General features: G+C 46.2%; 2 protein-coding genes across 2 annotated transcripts; one reads left to right on the plus strand and one right to left on the minus strand.

Moving 5' to 3' along the window:
* Nucleotides 1-2,449: 2,449 nt before the first annotated feature.
* On the plus strand, nt 2,450-6,607 carry TSPAN16 (tetraspanin 16). Its single transcript, XM_053464881.1, has 7 exons — nt 2,450-2,511; nt 3,167-3,373; nt 3,739-3,813; nt 4,458-4,565; nt 4,659-4,796; nt 5,500-5,583; nt 6,344-6,607. The coding sequence occupies exons 1-7, from the start codon at nt 2,455-2,457 to the stop codon at nt 6,398-6,400; spliced, it is 726 nt and encodes a 241-aa protein (XP_053320856.1). The 5' UTR covers nt 2,450-2,454; the 3' UTR covers nt 6,401-6,607.
* A 3,288-nt stretch (nt 6,608-9,895) lies between these two features.
* KLF1 (KLF transcription factor 1) lies at nt 9,896-12,744 on the minus strand. The gene is made up of 3 exons (XM_053463419.1): nt 12,696-12,744; nt 11,435-12,206; nt 9,896-11,031 (listed from the first exon to the last, which is right to left on the minus strand). Exons 1-3 carry the CDS (start codon nt 12,738-12,740, stop codon nt 10,796-10,798), a joined length of 1,053 nt encoding a protein of 350 aa, XP_053319394.1. The 5' UTR covers nt 12,741-12,744; the 3' UTR covers nt 9,896-10,795.
* Between the last annotated feature and the right edge of the window lie 4,122 nt (nt 12,745-16,866).

The raw sequence follows: 16,866 nt of genomic DNA on the forward strand, positions 1-16,866 counted from the left end.
TTAACACCCCCCTGTCTTCCGTTGGCATTTTAACGAGGAAGTGAAATCGCAGAATATTTTTTCAGAACTCGCGGGGTTCCGGATTGTCTTCTCCTCCTCAATGTTTAGTGACAGATTTACGAAACAGGGTGCTGGGGGGGGGGCTTGGGAGGTGTCACTCAAACTGGCATCGCTGCTCTCCATACTTACATACGTACATACTTACCTCCATTCAAGTTTAACCCCCCCCCAAAAAAGACCCCTGAGATAAAACTGATCTCCGTTACTTTCGCCCCAGGATGTGTGGGGGCATTCTATGTGTGTGGGGGGTCTTGCTTAGCCTAAGGGAGCTGATACAATGGAAGCGAGGGGGAGAAGGAGGGCGTGGGTCCTGGTGTCCCTGACACCTGCCGTATAACTGGGTGCCGTGCGCGGCCCCCCCTCGGCCCCAGTGCTGCGTGGAATGCCCGTCTTCCTGCACAGGTGTGACGTGGAAGCCTTGAGCCCCCACCCTTGCGGGATGCAGGTAAGAGACGCCCGTGGGCGGTTCTGCTAACATCGGTGGGCGGTCCCTCTGCCTTCGCGGAGCACATGCCATTGTTGAAGGGGAAGTGGGCGGAGAGTGAGGCGTGACCCAGCGGAGTCAGACTTTCCCTGAGGTGACTCGGAGACCCGGAGAAGCGGCGATTCACCCGGAGAGTTCCCAGGTGCGAGCATATTATATAATATATATTAAAAAAAAATGGAAGCCCCTGTATACAGAGATACAGATACTGGTTTATGTGTGAAAAGTGATTCCTTAAAAAGTAGTCTTGTCACCATAGCAACCAATGAAATAGCAGGACCGTTTTACCTGTTGCTATAGCAATAACGCCACTTTTCCAAACTTTGCGCCAGAATCACTTCACACGCATTATTCCCGGTGTTTATGGCCTCCCAGCCTGGAGCCCGTCGCGCTTCCTTAGCCATTTACTTCATTATGTAACACATTAGCCCCATTGGTTATATATTCATCTGCCCGTCTCTCTAGGGCACCAACTGTCACTTTCTTTAAACCCACTCTCTCTCAGGGAGGCCAGCAGCAGTTGCCGTAGAAACGCAATATTTTCAGCTGTACCAGAAATTCAGGAATCTTCAGGGTGAGTAGGCCTTAGCCACCCCTGCCAGGAGTGAGTGGCACCTTCCTAGATGACAGCTAGGGCAAACTTAGGAGAGGAGAGACCAATGTAGGTTCGATGGGGGGTCAAATGGATAATAAAGTAGGGGCTGTAACTCTATGGATGTGTTATAGATAACAAATAGTGAATGGGCTCTATAAAAGTATTAGAATAATATATTTCTGTAATTATATCAATACATTTACACAGAATGCAGGAGCCAACTCTTTTAGAACCCAAAAATCGAGATATTGTACAGCGCCGCAGAATACGATGGTGACACATAAGTCACCAAATAACTATAGATCAATTTAACATCAAAGGGGCGTACTTGGAGTATTTGGTCCCCGGGGCAGATCCTATATTTGCCCCCCCTCCACTTTAAACATGTATACTGGCTTATAGTGGTGGGTGCCACGCCCTGATCCAAGGCCGCAGCACCCTCAGCCATCCTCCGTGAGGGTGCTTTCTCTGTGCCACACGCTGCCGCCCTGGGCTAGTTTGGGTTTAGCGAGCCAGAGCTCTGGCCTGCTGGTTAAATGCTGGAGAAACTCTAGCTGAAGGCAGGAACAATGCAATAATAAGTTGGGTACAGCGAGGCCCAGAAAATCATTGTGAAGCTGGCATGGATCCAGGCAGGGTGTACTCCTTTGCCGCATGCCGGAATTACATCCTGTTCTTACTGTTCACCACCTTTACTGGACAGCTGTTCCATAAATACACAACTACTTCTGTTTCAAAAAAGGCTGTTACCTCGCACTTCCTCTAAATTTTAGTTTTCTCTGTCATCAATATTAATAAAAATGAAGTTTTTATTGTAGTCTAATCTGTACCAATACGGCTTAACATGGGTAAAACGTACTGTCAATTTTAAATTGTCTTTCTTAAATATTTTCAGTGTCCCCATTGGCAGTCGGCATGCTTCCCGAGTGTCCTGCTTTGTGCGGGACAGTCCTGATTTCGCCACTCTGTCCAGCCAAGCTCTACCTCTGTCTCACTTTTTGGGACAGGGGTATTTGGGATTGCGATCCCGAAGAATGCATACTGCTCATGCTCAGAATTGTGCGCATGCACGTTAGCGCTGCCAGTTTGAGTGACGCCTCCAAGCTCCGCCCCCTCCATGTTTCCCGATTGGCCGGGGTTAAAAGTTGGGGTAAAAATGTCCTCCCAAACCCATTTCATATGCAAAAGAACCTAATGTTGGCGCCGTAGGTGGCCCACATCATTTGCCTATGTGCCAGATCTGTCCCTGGTGTTTGACTTGTAAAATGTCATACAATTATTGACACAGTTCTTCTTTTTCTTCTAGGCAAACAAAATGAGTTGCTTCTCGTTCCTGAAAACCATGATGTTCGTTTTCAACGGCATCATATTTGTGAGTATGTTAACGGCCGGACGGGCTACAGATAGGAAGGCTGACCACATGCCCCCTCTAACCAGGGACGAAAATGCATTAAAATCACTGCGGCCCTGCGGGATGCATATGAAAAACCATGCTGAGTGTCTGTTCACTTCTGTGCAGCTTAATACAGGAGTTTAAAACAGTTCTGTTTTTTATCCCATAATATAATGTTTTCAGGTTAACTGATCCAAATCATATTATCATATTATCATATTGCCTGTGGGAAACAAATAGAAATGCTGAGTCTTAATCACCCGAGCAGACACTCTGAATAATGAGTGTTTGTATCTTGATAAAACCAGGCTTTTGTCAGTGTCAACCTGTATTACTGTATACAGCGCTGGGGGGGGGGGTTATTACTGTATACAGCGCTAGGAGGTTATTACTGATTACAGTGCTGGGGGGTTATTACTGTATACAGCGCTGGGGGCTGTTACTGTATACCGGGCTACTAATGCCCATTTCTTCGTACCAGGGTTCAGTGAAGAAAACATGGTTGGTTTTTACTAATGTTTTAGTGCTAGCATCTCCTGATGACTTCTGGCAGAAACTCCAATACTATACGCATGTGAGCGCACTCCTTATACGTTCTGCCACGGGATTGAACCCTCTCTCCTTCTCTTTACAGTTGGGGGGGGCCGCCATTCTGGGTATCGGTATCTGGGTGAAAGTGGATGGAGGATCCTTTCTCAAGATCCTGGGGTCAACAGCGCCGGAGCTTATGCAGGTGGTGAATGTGGGGTATCTGTGCATGGCTGTCGGGGGATTCCTCATATTAATGGGATTTCTTGGCTGCTGCGGTGCCGTTAAAGAGAGCAGATGCATGTTAATGCTGGTGAGTGCGTTCCACATATACCTCCCATTACTACATATAACCCTTCCTTTTAATTGCCCGTTACTCTATATAACCCCTCCTATTACTCCATATAACCCCCTTCCTATAACTCCTCCTATTACTCCATATAACTCCTCCCATAACTCCATATAACCTCTCCCTATAACTCCTCCTATTACTCCATATAACCCCTCCTATTACTCCATATAACCCCCTTCCTATAACTCCTCCTATTACTCCCTATAACTCCTCCTATTACTCCCTATAACTCCTCCTATTACTCCACATAACCCCCTCCTATAACTCCATATAACTCCTACAATTGCCCCATGTAACCTGTGGTTTTACCATATTCATTCCTCTAGTTCTTCATCATCATCCTCATTATATTCATTGCTGAGATAGCAGGAGCTGTGGTTGTGTTGGCGTTCTCCTCTTTGGTAAGAATCCCAGAGGTAAAAAGAAAACATAAAGAATTAGCCAAGCGAAGTGGATCCTGCCCTGCGGATGTTACCCTCCCCATAGGGATATACTCGACGTAGAAAGACATGAAACCATTGACATAAGAGACCTCTGAGGTCACAAAAGCTCACATAACTCCGTGTGGCCGAATAAAATGTATCAACTTCCACTAAATGATCCATTAGGGCTAAACAGTGATTTTTGTACTACAAACAGAGAATCAGCCAATCACCAAAGGGCTAGATAATCGGGGAACCAATCAGGGCGAACAAGAGCTGGATAAAGGAAAAGCCAATTGGGCTACATATACTTTGGCCAATAGGGACCAAGAGCTTGACTTTTAACAACTTAGAGATAGCAAAGTGGTCCATTCCTTATAGCGTACGTCCTCTGATGCATCAACAAAACATTGGGGTGAGAGGGCAACTTAGAATCTACCGGCAGATCTGACCCCGTCGGCCCGTCTAGTCGCCCGTTTCTCCTGCCGTAAAGACTCATACCTTCATCAGTCGTCAGTCTCGTCTTAGATTCAAGAGCCATATGCCTGTCCCATACATGTTTAAATTCATAAAGATCATCTTGACCCAAGAAGCTAACACTCTAACATGATCTCTGTGTCCAGGCTGATATCTTTATCGATTACCTCGGCAAGCAGGCCGTGAAATCCCTACAGAAAGATTATGGGAAAAACACCGAAATCACCACGGTGTGGAACGCAACAATGAAAGAGGTAACAGGCTGACAGTATACATTACTGAGCGTATCGGGTGCTGAGAAATGAGAGGCATCAGTAGCGTTACGCGTTCTTCTGTTTTCCTTCCAGCTCCGCTGCTGCGGATTTAATGACTACAGAGACTTCAACAATTCCTACTTTTACCAGCAGAACGATAAGCAGTACCCGTCGGCGTGCTGCCCCAAAGCCAACCCCTGCTATGATTCCAACGTCAGCATTGAAGTCAAGGTATAGATTATGCAGCAAAGCGTATGTGCCAGAGTGCCATAGAGGTGCCAGGCTCTGCATCGCTCCTACACTAGCCGTAGAGGTGCCAGGCTCTGCATCGTTCCTACACTAGCCGTAGAGGTGCCAGGCTCTGCATCGCTCCTACACTAGCCGTAGAGGTGCCAGGCTCGGCATCGTTCCTACACTAGCCGTAGAGGTGCCAGGCTCTGCATCGCTCCTACACTAGCCGTAGAGGTGCCAGGCTCGGCATCGCTCCTACACTAGCCGTAGAGGTGCCAGGCTCGGCATCGCTCTAACACTAGCCATAGAGGTGCCAGGCTCTGCATCGCTCCTACACTAGCCGTAGAGGTGCCAGGCTCTGCATCGCTCCTACACCGTACATAGAGGTGTCAGGATCTACATCCCTCCTGCGCCAGCCATAAATCCATACTGTATCAATAATGTAGCGAACCTTGTAAGTAACAAGCTCTGTTTATGATAGTATAGACTTCTGGTTGGTATCTCCTGTGTTGTAGAAGTTCTATAAGACTGTGTCCATAAAAGCCATAGAGGTCCAGCACCTAATGCCCGAGATAATCTCTGCAGGTGCTTGAATCTATTCCTACAGCCAGTCCTAGGGGTGCCAGGCTCTGTAATGTCATATCCTTCTCGGTGGAGGCCGACTCTGTATTGCGCGTAGCCATTTCTTTCTCATTCTTCGTAGGGTTGCTTGGGAGCGTTTAAACATTTCCTTACCCAGAATGGCAAAATACTGGGAGGCGTCGCTCTGGGAATCTGCGGCCTGGAGGTAAGAGAGGATTTCAAAGGGTTAAAGTGGGGGGCCGTGTAACGCTTAGCAGATTCAGCAGTGACTTGGGGCGCTACCTCTCTCATTATCCTCAGGCAGACATTATATTTTATATGATGCTACGACTGGCACAAGCAACGTGCTGCCTGCTTCATAGTTGGCAACATTAAAAAAAAATAAATAAATAAATAAAAGCTGCCAAAAGCTCCGCCCACTGTGTATGTGCACCCCACATAATTAGCATAATATAGCTCCTCCTAGTTATCATGGTGCAAGTTATATCACCGAGTTCCCGTACATCCTCGGCATGGGGTAGATTTAAAAGATCTCAAAAGACACAACCGCATGCTTACTTACCCTAACATACACACAATTTCAAACACACACTCTCTCTCTCTCTCATTTCTCTTTGTCCCTCCTCTTTTTCTTTGTCCCTCCTTTTTTATCCATCCCTATCTCTCTCATTATCTCCCACCTTTCTCCCCGTCTACCAACCGGCCGTCCCCTGGTTAGGTCGCCCCAGGCACTAAAACTACTACCATCCAATAACTTGATGCACATAGAAGCATTGGAAACTAACCTCATGTGTATAGCATTTCGGTGGGAATTTGGGTAAAAGCTGTACCATGTAACACGAGCCGGAGGAAACCGTGCCCACATGTTCCGAGTAACTTTATTACAACACGCCGTTACACAGCGGCATTTAAACACAAAAAGATATTACTTAGCGCGTTAACTTCCTATATCTGTCTTCCTCCAGCTGGCAGCCATGATTGTTTCACTGGTCCTGTTCTGCAAGATCGGCAATGACAAGTAATGGGACGCCAGCGCAGAAGCCTCCATCCCGCTCTACTAAAAGTGCACAAATGTATAGTGATGACGAGTATGACCCAAAACCAAGCTGAAGCCTCCACCGCATTCTCATCCTCTACTGGACTCGCACTGCATTACTGGCAAGGGTTCCGCCGTCCGCAAGAACCTAGTGGGTCTATGTAGACGGCACTGATTAGAACCTCGGGGGCTGACTTCCTGAACTACAACTCCTGTTACTCTCAGCAACCAATGGACAGACAAAGTCTGTCTGAGAATCATGGGAGTTGTAGTTCAGCAATGTGTGGAGAGCTCCCTGTTGGACGGCCCCATGCTCGGTAGCGTCTTCACTCGAAAGATACTCCGCATCATTATACAAAGCAGTATGTGCGGCGATAAGATGAATTTACATATTAGACATGAAGGGGTTCGTGTACAAAAAGTGATTCAGGTGCAAAGTCTAAACGGTGGTCTTATCGCCATAGCAACCAACATAAGAGCCTTCCGTCAGTTGCTATCGATAGAAGATCAATTTAAAAAAAAAAATGCCCCCAAATCACTTTTTATACATAACCTCTGACTTTGCATCAGGGGGAGCCAATGAATCGCTCCGAAGATGTTATTCAAACTACAACATCCATTATGTTCAGCCGGCATTCCATCAGGGAAATGTATGTGACTGGCTGGCTTGGACTCATGGGAGTTGTAGTTCCGTGGCAGGTGGCTGCTGGGTACCCCTGATTCGCACGTTTGTAAATACTGACATTTAAGGCTAGTACGTTTTGGTTTGTCGGCTTATGGTTAAATCTCTTCTTAATGATTTTATCCAGTTATAGATAAGTATATATATTTATAATCATTCTCTGTGTTAATCTATCAATTAAACTATTACAGTAGGAGTGACTCAGGGCGCTGTCCAGTTTTTGCCACCTGACAATAAGTCACTCGGTGGCGCCCCCTGCCGGGGCAGTACTGATCCTTTTGTTGTTGTTATCTCTGAAGTACCCTCTTCAAGTCATTTGACTCCCAAAGTTATTCCAGCAGTCGGTGAATAATCAACAGAAATATTTAAAATCTACCCATGCAGAAAATATCAGTCACGGAAGGGGCTTTTTGTAAAAGTTTGTTCCTTATTTATATTTTATTCTAGTTAAGTGCAGTTACGCTGCCAGCAAAAGTATGTTTAAAGATGCCGTTCCACTTAGCGATGAATTGCACTTTAGTTTGCTGAACCGTAGCAGACCTGTTGGTTTACTCTTCCCTCGTTAGGGTTAATCGTATAAAGACTGCACAGTCCTATGATACAAATTAAACATTGTTTCAGACGACAGTACCAGTAATTCTTTTTTTTTAATTCTGCGTTATACTCACCAGGTGACCTTTAAAAATATATTCATAGTACATCGCGTTGTACAGCGCTGCAGAATATGACGGTGCTATATAAATCAATCAATAAATACAAATAATGTTCTACTGGCTCAAAATAACAGACCATTCATGCAAATCCAGTTGAAATCGGAGATCTGAGGCCAGTACAAGAAGAGATGATGGCAAATCATCTCCATAAAGGCTTAATCCTTGAATCTGTCTTTGTGCTATTAATGTTTAAATTCACTTACTTTTTTAGCCTCTAATACTTCTGCTGGAATGCTGTTCCACTTATCTACTACCCTCTAGGTAAGCTAAAGCTTCCCTACATTACATGTAAACCTCTGGCCCCATGGAAGTCAGAAGACATTATCATAGAGGACATGACATGGAGATTATCGTCTCCGAGCTCTCGCCTCCTGTCAGGATCCAGTGTGTGATACGTGATGTAAACAGCAGATCCGCACCGTCACCAGATCCTAGCAGCTGCCGGTCTCGCTGGGATCATCTGTACCGGAACACCCAAGAGCTGTTTTGCAGGCAGGTAATTGGCATGGGACAAACAGAGGCAGCGACTGCCACGCTCCATTACCAGCGCTGCGTTTAGACAAAGAGGGATGTGACAGTTACTAACAATAAATTAAAGGGACACGGCAGCCATCAGATGCACTTTAATGCAAACCCCCCCCCGTATACTTTCGCCCCTTTCCTGACCCTCCAGCCATTTATAGTGCACGAGAGGGCTTGGAGGGGCCTAAGGAGACCCCCATGTGCAAAGTGCTCCCGTTGAATTCATTTTAGTGAATAAGATACCTTTTATTATCTATATTAATTGCATTAGATTGCAAGCTTTTGTGACTCAGGCATTTTATACCCCCCCAAAAAAATTAAAAATAAAAACCCACATATGAAATCTGTCTGTAGCCAAAAAATATCTCAGCTGACAAACAATTCCATTAAAAACCCAGCAACTTTGGCCTGGCGGGGGACCAGTAGAGAGCCCACCAGTGGCTGGAAAAACTTACCTATAGCTGTACATACTGGATGCTGGCGGTACACCACTGCCCCCTGGTGGCTGTTACACTAATTGCAAAATCCATGGAAATGTAATGGGAACTGTCTTTTTACCATAACTACATAACGTTATTGTATTGTTTGTCAATCAGCCAATTCTTTGGGAGATATTTAGTTGAAAAGTAAAGGAAGCTGAGATAGTAAAGTTAATTTAGTGAAGCAAACAGGTTCTGTGCAAACAACTCACGGAATCTTATATACTCCTCTATTCTTTTTTAATCTGGACAAGGCATCGGAGGGGCTTATTTGGTGTCCTGACCTTTTTTTTTCCCCCTTTTCAAAAACGAAAGAAATGCCTGTTTATTATTATTATTATTATTATTATTGTAGATGATGGGGGTTTAGAGGGGTTCACCTGTGAAGTCACAATACCCGATCCCTGTGTGGAACACATTTTTTGTGTTAGAGCTTTCTCTTTTCAACCTACGAGTAAAGCCAGCGGGTTAATGGTTATTAAGCATGTGCCTTTTCTCTTTAATGGAAGCCCTCTCTGGCTGCTGATCGGCTCCCCTGCGCTCTGAACATTTTTGCGGTTGGCTCCTGGGGTCCTCTTTGCCTACCATGTACATACATGAACATTCTGAACTCCTCTAAAAGGGGTGCATTAGGGGAGGAAACGCCAGGGGCTTTGGGTCCTAAAGAGGGACTGGTCATAATAAACAGGGGCACATGGGAGGTAAGTGTGCTGAAGGAACAATCCATACATTAAAAAACCTTCAGGCAAAGCTGACAAGCCGAGCTTTACAAGATGTGGATCCAGGCCAGCCATGAGCTTCCCGCAGGCTTTTATAGATGTACCCATCCAACCCCCCAACAAAAAAAAGAGGAGACCCCCATACACAGAGTAAGCTCCAGTCGCAATAGCTGCCAACAGTCCCGAGTATGCCATGTCAGAGCCATCGACTAGGACTGGCTGAAGCAGGGGCCCTGAGCATGCCCTCCACGGGCAGAGAAGAGGAGATGCGATAGAAGCATTTCCATTTAGAAAGAGATTTAACAAAGTACAGGAGAGAAGTTTATTTCATAGGAGCAGAAACGCTAAGCGGACAGAGCATCCAACGCAGAACTGTATATATATATATTTATTTATATTTCATTTCAAAGCAACTTTTTGACATGAATTTAAATCATGATTTTTTGCTTACAAAAATAAACTATTGTGTTCGATGCTTTTCTATACAAGGCGCTCCTTTCGTCCGATTCTGTTTATGACGCATTCTGCGTTAAAAAAAGTTTCAAAGTCTTATCTCCCCCGTCCACCCCGTTAATTATCAGCCCGGCGTGGCTGGAGCCGCAGGATAAGTTGTTCTGAGAATATAATGTTCAAAACGTACATTGATTTAGTGGTCAAACCTATAAACACTTAATTCTCCTAAATAGATGAAAAAGCCATTTTTTTTTCTTTTTTGATGACTTTGCAGCAGCGTCTGACAATTTTAATTTCCACAATTAGAAACATGGCATTTGTTGTCATTTCAACTGCAGCAAAATAATTCTGTTCATGGTTCACTTTACCGAGAGAGCGGTAGGTAAGTGGAACAGCCTCCCAGCAGAAGTGGTAGAGGTTAATACAGTGAGGGGGTTTTAAACATGTGTGGGATAGACATACGGCTCCTGAATCTAAGACGAGACCAACGACTGATTAGTCTCTACAGCAAGAAAAACGGGGCAGACTAGGCATTATTATTATTATTATTATTATTATTATTATTATTTGTTGATTTATCTACTGGCCAGAAAAAAAAAAGTATAAAAAAATACTTCAAAAAAAGTATAAAGTGTATAAACTTTACACCCAATATATCAACATTTCTGGATTCTTAAAACGTATTAATATCGCGGCCGTCAGACTTGTTTAAGTTCATTAGTTCATGAAATGCGTTGGGAGCTGAGCGTATCGCACCCCGAATCCGAGTGCGTAAACCGCCTAAGATTCCTGGAAATCCGGAAATTAACGGCATTAAAGCGCATACGCTAACCCATCCATGTTCCCGCTCCGTAAGAATGAATCCGCTGCCGTATTTTCGTGCCTCTTCATATGCAGAGCCAGGTGGTCCGAGCGGGCGAAGGTTCTCTGGCAGGTTTGGCACTGGAACGGGCGCTGACCGGTGTGCTTGCGATAATGGCGCGTGAGCTCATCGGAGCGAGAGAACTTCCAGTCACAGCTCGGCCAGCTGCACACGTACGGCTTCTCTCCTGAAACAATGTGACAATGATACAGGGGTAATAAGGCCCTCAGGGGCCGGGGTACTGTAATAAGATGTTACAGGGGTAATAAGGCACTCAGGGGCCGGGTTACTATAATACGATGTTACAGGGGTAATAAGGCACTCAGGGGCCGGGTTACTGTAATAAGATGTTACAGGGGTAATAAGGCACTCAGGGGCCGGGTTACTGTAATAAGATGTTACAGGGGTAATAAGGCACTCAGGGGCCGGGTTACTGTAATAAGGTGTTACAGGGGTAATAAGGCACTCGGGGGCCGGGTTACTGTAATAAGATGTTACCGGGGTAATAAGGCACTCGGGGGCCGGGTTACTGTAATAAGATGTTACAGGGGTAATAAGGCACTCAGGGGCCGGGTTACTGTAATTCTCACCTGTGTGAGTGCGGAGATGCGCCTTATAGTGGGAGCTCTTTGTGTAAGTTTTCCCGCAGTCCGCGTACGCGCAGGTATGAACCGTAACGCCTCTCTTCGTCCGCGGTTTTCTCCTGGAATTGCTCCTCTCCATTGGCTGTGAGAGCGCAGACGGCCCTTGTGAGACAGGTGGGGCCAGGGGCTGTGTGCCCCCCGGGTTCGGGTGAGCAGGTAAGAAGGTCTGCACTGGATGGCATGCGCCAGGAGGAGCCACTGGCCTTGGCAAGATGGGCACGGGGTTTGTGCCAAAGTGGGCGGAGCTTCGTACGGAGGGCATGCTGGATTTGGAATGTGGCCACTTCCGTAGCTGGATGCAGTAGCCCGCACTTATACTGAGGTGGTCTGAATGCCCGGTATGAGGGGGAAAGCCGCTGTCACCCGCTGGCGCAGATGGTCCGTGCACAATGTTAGTCTCTCCTGGGCTGGAGTATTCCATTACACACTCAGAGAACATACCTTCTAGACTGGGGAGGAAAAACTCATTGAAAACTTCAGACTGGCACAAGCCAGTGTATGCCAGTCCTTGGTAGGGGCCGGCAGGCTGCTGTGTAAAGTAGCCATGACCCTGCGGATGCCCAGGGCAGTGAGTGAGGAAGGAGTCCAGATCCCACTGGCAGTCCTGCTCCTGGATCTGGGGTCCACGGGTATTGTGGGGGGTAAATTCTGGGCGGAGGTGGTCCTCATAGCCTGAGACGTCTGCGGTGCCCGTCTGCGTGACCGGGGAGTTCCAGGACTGCAGGAGATATAAAGAGAAATGACTTCTGCCCTTTATCCACCCTTGGAGACTCCTGAGCCACATTCTCCATTGCCTCCCTACCTGTTATTCCTCCCCTGTGCATCTTCCAATAAACAAGGAATTCCCTGTAATCTCCCGACAACATAACATAGAATCTGTCGGCAGATCCGCCATTCAGCCGTCTACTCTGCCCATTTCTCTTCATATATAGACTCAGAGCTTAATCAGTCGGTGGCCATATGCCTATCCCATACATGCTTAACATTCCCTCACCGTAATAACCTCTACCACTTCTGCTGGGAGGCTGCTCCACGCATCTACCACCCTTTTAATAAAGTAGACATTCTCTGACCCTCTAGTGTTAGATTATGATCTCTTGTCGTAATGTTTCTCTTCCTTTGGAATAAATGTCCCTCCTGCCAGCTGACCCCCCCCCTCCCATGTTAGTCCCTGAAGATCCAATCACCCTGTAATTTAACCCCTTACCTGCCGCATATCGTGACTCTGATAGTCACAGGAGGCTAACGCCATGATGAGGGGGTAGGTGTGATAGCAGCGCAGATACTCCGGCCAGGTATATAACGCCGTCTTATATCAATGCCGTCGGCTCCCTAAGGGTTCCTGCGAGGATCATCTTCAACGGTCACCGGAGAGAAGAAACTGTCTATAAGACTACGAACTGGTGCTCCTGGAGGCAGCTGCTGATTGGATGAAGAAACACCCGTCTCTCCAACTACCCGCCCCCCCTCCTGTAAGGACTGTGTCATCAACTTTGTGGTAGAGAGAAGGGATTGTACACACACACACGCTTTACACAACTCAACTCACTTTTATTTCAACGGGAACGTGGATGTGATAAAGCATGATCCGAACTTACTCTACCGCCTACCACCCCTGCTGGCAGGCCATTCCCTGCCTGCACAACTCACCCTCGCTAAAATCCAATCCCCTGTGCCCAGGCAGCCCCACACCTTTTTCTATTCTGCCTCGTTCTATGATGTGACAGAGTCTGTAAATGAAATATGATGTCATAAAAATTAGCCATTTAAAATGATGACACCTGGTCACCCTGTTTATGGGGAGGGGCATTCTGCATTTGCGGTAGGCAATACCCCTCGGCCCCTGCAGTTTGCCCCCGTCCCTGCGGTTTTATCAGAGTCATGGTGCTTGCGCGGCAGATGCGAGCTCTGCCGGCCACAGATTGCCCCGTAGGCAGGTTTCAGAGATAAGCAGGCCTTGTGGTTTTATCACTCCCATTCTGCGGTCCCTCACCGTGCCGATAATGCTCCACGGGGTGGGGGGGCTACGGACGCATGTGTATCGCCCCCGTCACCGCTGCCATCAAATTACCCCTATCAGTCATTCACTAAAACCCCAGCTATACCTCTATACCAGGCATTCCTGTATACCATCAATAGAAGTGCCTACCACCTCTGCTGGAAGATTATTCCGTGCCTCCACGTCTACGGAGTGATATTTCTGTGTGCTAACCTTTCATAGCATTCAATAGATTACATTCTATATGCCACATGTTTTATATTAAATAACCAAGGAGTGAATTTTAACCCCCCACCTCCAACGGTTAGTTAGGGACCCCTCTGAGTAAGATAATTATAAGTGAGGGTTAAACGCTAAAGATTAGATCAGAATTGATGACCAATTTATGCAGAAATTCAGGTTGTTCCCGTACATTAGTTGGAGAGGGTCCTGTTCACAAGAGCCCCCTTCAAAATGGTGTGTGGAGTGTGATAGAATTTATTTGTACAGCGCTGTGGAATATGATGGCGCTATATAGAGTAAATAATAATAATAATAATAATAATAAAGGGTCACTCCAGCCATCATATACACTTTGAAGAGTTTGCTATCTTCTTCTGTCCATCAGCCAACTCACACATGTCCATGCGCAGGATACTCCCCGCGAGTCCCATGGGAAACCCTGCCCCCTGGTGTGCAGGCGCAGAAAGCGCTCCAACTGATTGCATTGGGAACTTTTTCCTGCTAAGGATTGACGCTGGTCTGCAAAGGAATACACGACCCTGGACTGCCAGACTGAACAAGATACGTTTCACAGGATACATTCTACAGAAAACATTGTATAGAATACACTGTAAGGGATACATTGTAGAGGATACGTTGTAGGGGATACGTTGTAGGGGATACATTGTAGAGGATACATTGTACAGAATACGTTGTAGGGGATACGTTGTAGAGGATACGTTGTAGGGGATACGTTGTAGAGGATACGTTGTAGGGGATACGTTGTAGAGGATACGTTGTAGGGGATACGTTGTAGAGGATACGTTGTAGGGGATACGTTGTAGAGGATACGTTGTAGAGGATACGTTGTAGGGGATACGTTGTAGAGGATACGTTGTAGGGGATACGTTGTAGAGGATACGTTGTAGGGGATTCGTTGTAGAGGATACGTTGTAGGGGATACGTTGTAGAGGATACGTTGTAGGGGATACGTTGTAGGGGATACGTTGTAGAGGATACGTTGTAGGGGATACGTTGTAGAGGATACGTTGTAGGGGATACGTTGTAGGGGATACATTGTAGAGGATACGTTGTAGAGGATACGTTGTAGGGGATACGTTGTAGAGGATACGTTGTAGGGGATACGTTGTAGAGGATACGTTGTAGGGGATACGTTGTAGAGGATACGTTGTAGGGGATACGTTGTAGAGGATACGTTGTAGAGGATACGTTGTAGGGGATACGTTGTAGGGGATACGTTGTAGGGGATACGTTGTAGAGGATACGTTGTAGGGGATACGTTGTAGGGGATACGTTGTAGAGGATACGTTGTAGGGGATACGTTGTAGAGGATACGTTGTAGGGGATACGTTGTAGAGGATACGTTGTAGGGGATACGTTGTAGAGGATACGTTGTAGGGGATACGTTGTAGAGGATACGTCGTAGGGGATACGTTGTAGGGGATACGTTGTAGAGGATACGTTGTAGGGGATACGTTGTAGAGGATACGTCGTAGGGGATACGTTGTAGGGGATACGTTGTAGAGGATACGTTGTAGAGGATACGTCGTAGGGGATACGTTGTAGGGGATACGTTGTAGAGGATACGTTGTAGGGGATACGTTGTAGAGGATACGTTGTAGGGGATACGTTGTAGGGGATACGTTGTAGGGGATACGTTGTAGGGCATACATCGTACACCTGCTGCTACTTTTAATGTTAATGGAATCATATAACTAAAGTCTTAAACAAGTTTCTAGATTTCATTGACCTCAGGACTCGTTACTGTATTCTGTACACGTCTCACTTTTCACAAAAGGTTAAAACCTACAACGTTCTTCAATACACATGACCTTTAGAATTTTGCAAACCCGGGAGAAAAAGGTTAAGAAGTCAGCCGAGGGTCGGAGGTGAATAGTTTAGGGGAAGTTTGCAGGAGGGCGCCCGTGCAAGACACGTTCCCCTATTTTCAATCAGGCCTGTGCAGTGGAAGGTATAAGGAAGTGGGGGGCAGTTTAAGGCCACGTGCCAGCAGCCAATCGCAGCGCGCGAGGGACATGTGTGGTAACACTTGGTGTGGTGTGAGTGTGCACTGCCGCTACTTCCACTTTCCTACGTTTCCCTATTTAATACATACGTAGGCAAATCTGATAAAGCCTGCGGTTCCCAAAAACAAGCAACCAGATTTCATAAGATGAGGAGATCTATAGATTAGTTCCAGTTTCTGATCATACCGTATTGGCCTGAATAGAAGGTCACTTTTCATTTTTTAAAGGGACACTCCAGCCATTCATGCATATGATAGATGGGTGGTCTCTTTAAGGTTTTGTGTGGTCCCCACTGCAAACGCCTGGGGAATTTGTCACCATGATATACTTGTCCTTTTTTAAGAAAATCTTTCATAAAACAATATGTTCCAAATGTTTACATTTAAAAACCAATAATCCAGTATCGACATCATCAGCTGGACCAGAGGCGTCGGGGGATCTGTGAAACGCCTGGGGATTTTACACACTGGAGTGGGACTCAACCAAATGTCCTAGATCCATTACAACATCCCTGCATCAGCGGCCAACAGTCCCAAATCTCCTAGGACAGTCCAAGCCCAGACAACCTGGTTTATGTACCAGGCTGCTGCCCGCCCTGGCAATGTCTGGTTTTATTCAAGAAAGCAGCTTTACTCGCAGCGCTGCGGGCGGCCCACCCCAACTCAAGGCCTTGGGTTTTCCCTATAGTAGGGATGGTCCTGATGAAGCCTTCAAACACATCCCCTCATTCACAAAACGGCCAACACTATATAATGGAGTGGGAATTTCGCAGTCGTTTCTAAGATGCTCCATGTATCTCTATAATATTTATTAGTAGAGACGCTGACGGCCATTAGTCATAAAACTGGGCAAACATTGGAAGCTTGTTAATCTGACTGTGCAACATATAGGGCGTCAACTGCTATTATTTTATTTTATTTTTTTTTAGTTTTGATGAAAATAAGTGATACACTAGAAGCAGAAAAAAACAGGAAATGTTGTAACAACTGACACACACAGGAAAAAATAGGAAAGTGATGTGGTACCAGACCTGGCCACAAGGGGGCATGCCAGTGAATACAGAGCAAAGCAGAATATGAATGGCAGAGCACCAGCAGAAGTGGTAGAGGGTAATACAGTGAGGGGATTAA

This window comes from Spea bombifrons, chromosome 4 (genome assembly GCF_027358695.1).
Source record: "Spea bombifrons isolate aSpeBom1 chromosome 4, aSpeBom1.2.pri, whole genome shotgun sequence".
NCBI lineage: Eukaryota > Metazoa > Chordata > Amphibia > Anura > Pelobatidae > Spea > Spea bombifrons.

What these genes read in the sequence shown, in the direction of transcription:
- TSPAN16 (XM_053464881.1), top strand. Translation starts at nt 2,455, where the DNA reads ATGAGTTGCTTCTCGTTCCTGAAAACCATGATGTTCGTTTTCAACGGC. An exon ending in TTTTCAACGGCATCATATTT is followed by an intron (nt 2,512 to 3,166) that starts GTGAGTATGTTA and finishes TTCTCTTTACAG; the next exon opens with TTGGGGGGGGCCGCCATTCT. An exon ending in TGGGAATCTGCGGCCTGGAG is followed by an intron (nt 5,584 to 6,343) that starts GTAAGAGAGGAT and finishes GTCTTCCTCCAG; the next exon opens with CTGGCAGCCATGATTGTTTC.
- KLF1 (XM_053463419.1), bottom strand. Translation starts at nt 12,740, where the DNA reads ATGGCGTTAGCCTCCTGTGACTATCAGAGTCACGATATGCGGCAG. An exon ending in AGAGTCACGATATGCGGCAG is followed by an intron (nt 12,207 to 12,695) that starts GTAAGGGGTTAA and finishes TATCTCCTGCAG; the next exon opens with TCCTGGAACTCCCCGGTCAC. An exon ending in GCATCTCCGCACTCACACAG is followed by an intron (nt 11,032 to 11,434) that starts GTGAGAATTACA and finishes ACATTGTTTCAG; the next exon opens with GAGAGAAGCCGTACGTGTGC.